General features: G+C 43.8%; 1 protein-coding gene across 1 annotated transcript; it reads left to right on the forward strand.

Moving 5' to 3' along the window:
* Positions 1 to 3900: 3900 nt before the first annotated feature.
* On the forward strand, positions 3901 to 4839 carry LOC120395871 (olfactory receptor 52E4-like; the record flags this gene model as incomplete). The annotated part of the gene is made up of 1 exon (XM_039520618.1): positions 3901 to 4839. A coding segment is annotated over exon 1 (939 nt), but the record flags the coding sequence as incomplete, so codon positions are not given.
* Positions 4840 to 6183: the final 1344 nt, after the last annotated feature.

The raw sequence follows: 6183 nt of genomic DNA on the forward strand, positions 1-6183 counted from the left end.
CAGACAGTACAGAGCCAATACTTATAACTTCAACTACAAAATGATACACAGACATACAGACAGCATAATCATAACCAGCAACCCATAACCTGGTCTTAGACACCTTATATGACCCCCTTCACTTAAGATTTGGTGCTACTACAGGACCTTGGTTGCAACCCATGTTCTATATGGTCCCCATTTATATCAATAACGTCACAACCTCCCTTGCTGCAATTTAAGTCAACTGCTTCTTGTCTTCTCTCAGAGGTTAAGGTGAACACTTTTTCTCCCTCTTTGTAAAAAACTTTGTAGCTATTTGAAAACTGTTATCATTCTCCCCCCTCAGTCTTCTCCTTTTCAGACTAAACTAGCCTATCTCGTTCATTTTTCCCTCATAGGTCATGTTTTCAAGACCCCTAAGCATTCTTTTCTCCAATTTTTCCAGATCATTTTGAATGTTTATCTGATTCTCCAAAGACATGAAACCCCTCCCAACTTTTATTATCTGCAAACATAAGTGCACTCTCTGTGCCACGATCTAGGTCGTTGATGAAAACATTGAAAAGAACGGAACCCAGAACTGATCCCTGCAGAAACCCACTTGTTAGGCTCTTCCAGCATCACTGTGAGCCATTGATAACTACTCTCTGGGAGCGGTTATCCAGTCAGTTATGCACCCACCTTATAGTAGCTCCATCTAGGTTGTATTTCCCGAGTTTCCCAATGGGAAGGTCATGCGAGACTGTATCAAAGGCTGTACTAACATCTAAATATACCACATCTACTGCTTCCCCACATCCACAGGGCTTGTTACCCTGTCACAGAAAGCTATCAGGTTGGTTTGACATGTTTTCTTCTTGACAAATCCATGCTGACTGTCACTTATCACTTCATTATCTTCTAGACGTTTGCAAATTTATTCCTTAATAAATTGCTACATTGTCTTACCTGGTACAGAAGTCAGGCACTATATGTGCGCTTTTCCAGTCTTCTGGAATCTCCCCTGTCTCCCATGACTTCTCAGAGATAATTGCTAATGGCTCAGAGACCCCTCCTCATGCAGCTCATTCAGAGTATTCTAGGATGCATTTCATTCCACTCTCATGACTTGAAGACATTTAACTTGTCCAAGTAACTTTTAACTTGCTCATTTCCTATTTTAGCACCTGAACCTACCCCATTTTCACTGGAATTCTCTATGTTGGGTGTCCAAACACCACTAACTGTCTGGGTGAAAACTGAAACAAATAAGTCATAAGAACATAAGAACGGCCCCACTGTGTCAGACCAAAGGTCCCTCTAGCCCAGTATCCTGTCTTCTGACAGCGGCCAATGCCAGGTGCCCCTGAGGGAATGAACAGAACAGGGAATCATCAAGTGATCCATCCCCTGTCGCCCATTCCCAGCTTCTGGCAAACAGAGGCAGGGACACCATCCCTGCCCAGCCTGGCTAATAGCCATTGATGGACCTCATAGACTCATAGACTTTAAGGTCAGAAGGGACCATTATGATCATCTAGTCTGACCTCCTGCACAATGCAGGCCACAGAATCTCACCATCCTCCATGAATTTATCTAGCCTTTTTGAACCCTGTTATAGCCTTGGCCTTCACATCATCCTCTGGCAAAGATTTCCACAGGTTGACTGTGCGTTGTGTGAAAACAGCCATTGCTACCACTGCTGGTGGTAAATCACTTTTGGCTTAGTACAGATGGGCCCAAGGCGGTTGCCCAACTGTAAAAACAAAACAAAACCAAAGACTTGTACTCTAATTTTCACCAAGACACATCCATACTGTTCCAGAAGCTTATTTACCATTCCTACTTCGACAAATATACAAATACAAAACAGAATAAAAGTGGTACTCAGAGAGGACACCAACCCACTGAGATTGTATTAGAAAACATGCAAAACAGGTTTACAGCCTAATGAAATTGGAAAAAACAAATGCCTGTTTAGGAATGTTGGAGTTTTAATTTTTGCAGGTTATTATAGTTTATCCTGACACAGCAAGAACAAAGAAGTTTGAAATCTTTGAAATACAAATGAAACTCGCTGAGGTAGTGTTTTTAGTTCTCAGATACTGTTTCATTAGACACACACAACTTCTCCTTACAACTGTTATACTATGCAACCCCAACAAGAAACAGCCACCGCTTCATTCTGAAAAGCAGCACAAGTAATTCAGTCACAATGCAACTCACAATGTTTAGATAATTCACATTGACACAGCCCAGCTGTATTTATCATTGTGTTAAAATAAAATTGCTAAATATATTCTTTATAGTTGCTTCCATATATTGCATAAAACAAAACTGTTTAAAACTCAGAGGGGTAGCCGTGTTAGTCTGGATCTGTAAAAGCAGCAAAGAATCCTGTGGCACCTTATCGACTAACAGACGTTTTGCAGCATGAGCTTTTCGGATGCAGTCATTTCTCTTGACTTGCATCCGACGAAGTGGTATTCACCACGAAAGCTCATGCTGCAAAACATCTGTTAGTCTATAAGGTGCCACAGTATTATTTGCTGTTTAAAACTGTCCCATTACCAGTTCCTGCATTCCCTTCACACACTATTTGACAATGAGAACAGACTGCTTACTGTACACTAAGCCCGAAGAACCAAAGAATTACAACTACCAAACTGTTCAAGGAAAATAAAAGAGCAGACTTGTATTATAACTTATGTTTGCTACCAAACAGTTATTGCAATAGGCACTTCATTCAGTTGCTTTCTTTTTCAAATGTTAGTGACTAAAATTCATACTGTCATTAAACACCTCTGCCATTTCCACTTTTCTTGTTTTTGTTTTTCCCTCTTCATTTAGTAACGGACCTACCCTGTCCTTGGTCTTCCGCTTGCTCTTAAGGTATTTGTAGAATGTTTTCTTGTTACCCTTTCGTCTCTAGTTATTTTGATCTTTTGTGCTCTGGCTTTTCTAATTTTGCCCCTAAATACATGTGTTGTTTGCTAATATTTCTTCTTTGTAATGTGACCTTGTTTCCACTTTTTTTAGGATCCTTTTTTGATTTTTAGATCAGTCAAGATCTCCTGGTTAAGCCATTGCAGTGTCTTGCCTTACATCCTATCTTTCCTATGCAGGGGGATAGTTTGCTCTTGTGCCCTTAATAATGTCCCTCTGAAAAAAACACCTGTCTTCTATTGTGTTTCCCCTTAGACTTGCTTCCAATGAGATCTTACCTACCAACTCCCTGAGTTTGCTCAAGTCTGCCTTCCTGAAATCCATTGTCTTTATTTTGCTGTTCTCCCTCCTACCATTCCTTAGAATCATAAACTCTATCATTTCATGGTCACTTTCCCCCAAGTTGCCTTCCACTTTCAAATTCTCAAACTTATATATCAAAATCAAGTCTAGAACAGCCTCTCTCCAAGTAGGTTTCTCCAGCTTCTGGAACAAAAAATTGTCTCCAATACATTCCAAGAACTTGTTGGATAATCTGTGCCCTGGTGTAGACAGCATGAGATGAATTCTTCCATCGACCTCGCTACCACCTCTTGGGGATTACCTGTCCTGAGGGGAGAACCCTTCCATCTGTGTAAGTAGTGTCTATATTGAAGCACTATGGCATCAACGCTGTAGCATTTTAAGTGTAAACAACCTTTCAAGCAGATCTTCCAGAAAATCATCCAGTCTGGATCTGCCAACATGGGGAATTGGAGAATCCAACACTTCCCTGTAATTTTTCAGTGTGTGAAGAGCGCTCAATCTGCTTCTCCCATGAGAACAGCCTCCACTACTGCTGCAGTGTCTCATATTAACGTTGTCTCTCCATGCAGGCATTTCTACTGCGACTATCACCCAAGATCCTGGGAACACACAAGAAGTCAGGGGAGCATACGCTAAATGCAGAAGACACCCTTATGCCTCAGAGTTGGACACCTTCTCCCCTACTCCATGTCAGATTCTAACACAACCAACTTCACCAACCCCTCCACCTTCATCCTGCTGGGCATTCCTGGCCTGGAGGCTGCCCATATATGGATCTCCATCCCCTTCTGCACCATGTACGCCATAGCCATCTTGGGGAACTTCACCATCCTGTTCATTGTGAAGAGGGAGCCGAGCCTCCATGAGCCCATGTTCTATTTCCTTTGCATGCTGGCTGTCACTGACCTGGTCATGTCCACATCCACTGTACCCAAAATGCTGAGCATCTTCTGGTTCAATTCCAGGGAGATCAGTTTCAGTGCCTGCCTCACCCAGATGTACTTTGTTCACTCCCTCTCAGGGATGGAGTCTGGAATCCTCGTGGCTATGGCTCTGGATCGCTATGTGGCCATCTGCCATCCTCTGAGATATTCCACCATCCTGACAAACTCTGTTGTGGCCAAGATAGGCCTGGCCGTGGTGCTGCGCAGTGGTTTGCTCGTATTGCCCTTGCCCGTCCTGATAAGGCAGTGGCCATATTGCAGAACCAACATCATCCCCCACTTCTATTGTCGGCATATGGCTGTGGTGAAAGTGGCCTGCGCTGACTTCCGTGTCAATAGTTACTATGGACTGTTTGATCTTTTCTCTGAAATTGGAATGGACTTGGTTTTTATTACCGTGTCCTATACTCTGATCCTCCGGGCCATCTTCCGCCTCCCCACAAAGGATGCCCGGGTCAAAACTTTTGGGACCTGCATCTCTCATCTTTGTGCCATTTCAGCTTTGTACATCCCAGATTTATTCTCCTCTCTCATGCTGCGGTTTGGTCACAATGTACCACTGTATGTCCTCATTCTCATTACCGGTGTGTACCACCTTGTCCCCCCTGTTCTGCACCCCATCATTTATGGGGTGAGGACCAAACAGATCCGGGGCAAGCTGCTCCAGCTCTTTACTCATAAAAAGATCTATAAAAATGTTTCCTCCTTGTGCTCTGGCTTTCAGATTGAGCTCTGTGCAGAGCTGGCTGGTGCATGGTGCTGGGGCCTCTTCCCTGAATCACTTCCTGGACAGACAGAGAGACATTAAACCCTTCCCTGTCCTGACTGTGCTGTGTCAATGTGATAAACTGGGGAATCAGTCTGTGTACACTACACTGGGTGGCCACCTTTCTAATTTCTGGTAGATGGTTCCCTGAAATTGGAATCTTGCCCCATGTCTTCTGCTAAGCCTCGACCCTGCTGTGTGTCTTCTCCCCAAGGCCCTGCCCCTGTCGCTTGTTCCTGTCTTCCTGTCCCCTTGCCAGCTATATCCCAGTCATCTCTAAAACCAATGTGATGTTGTGACGTTATTGATATAAATGGGAACCATATAGAACATGGGTTGCAACCAAGGTCCTGTAGTGGCTCCAAATCCTAAGTAAAGGGGGTCATATAAGGTGTCTAAGACCAGGTTCTGGGTTGCTGATTATAATTATGCTGTCTATATGTCTGCATCATTTTTAGTTGAAGTTATGAATGTTGGCTCGATGCTGTCTGTATTTCAAGTTTGTGCTGTGCTTCTGGGGGAAGCCTCCCAGACAAGCTGGTGTTAGCTCTGCCTAGCCCGTTTGATGGCCCATTAAGGACCGTCAGCTACACAATGGACCCATGGAGAGAAGGCAGACACGCCTTGTGACTCAGCAAAGTATGCAGGGACTGGCCCATGTGACTCCAGGCTCCATCTTGCTGTAAATTTCCACAGTGAAGACAAAGAGATTCTTACACCTGGAAAAGCCTATATAAGGCTGATGCTTCGTCTCCATCTTGTCTTCAATCCTGCTTCTTACCTCTGGAGGGACTTTGCCACAAACTGAAGCTCTACACCAGGGACTGAGGACCCATCCCAGCGGGGGATGTTCCAGAGACTTAATCTAAACCTGCAGTTTACTCCATCACTGCTGCAAGCCTGAACTAAGAACTTTGCCATTACTGTATGTAATTGATTCCATTTAACCAATTCTAGCTCTCATCTCTACCTTTTTCCCTTTGTAAATAAACCTTTAGATTTTAGATTCTAAAGGATTGGCAACAGCGTGATTTGTGGGTAAGATCTAATGTGTATATTGACCTGGGTCTGGGGCTTGGTCCTTTGGGATCGAGGGAACCTTTTTCTTTTATTGGGGTGTTGGTTTTCATAACCATTCATCCCCAGGACGAGTGCACTGGTGGTGATACTGGGAGACTGGAGTGTCTAAGGAAATTGCTTGTGTGACTTGTGGTAAGCCAGTGGGGCGAGACCAAAGTCCTTTTAGTCTGGCTGGTTTGG

The sequence above is a fragment of the Mauremys reevesii genome, linkage group 1 (genome assembly GCF_016161935.1).
Source record: "Mauremys reevesii isolate NIE-2019 linkage group 1, ASM1616193v1, whole genome shotgun sequence".
Classification (NCBI taxonomy): domain Eukaryota; kingdom Metazoa; phylum Chordata; order Testudines; family Geoemydidae; genus Mauremys; species Mauremys reevesii.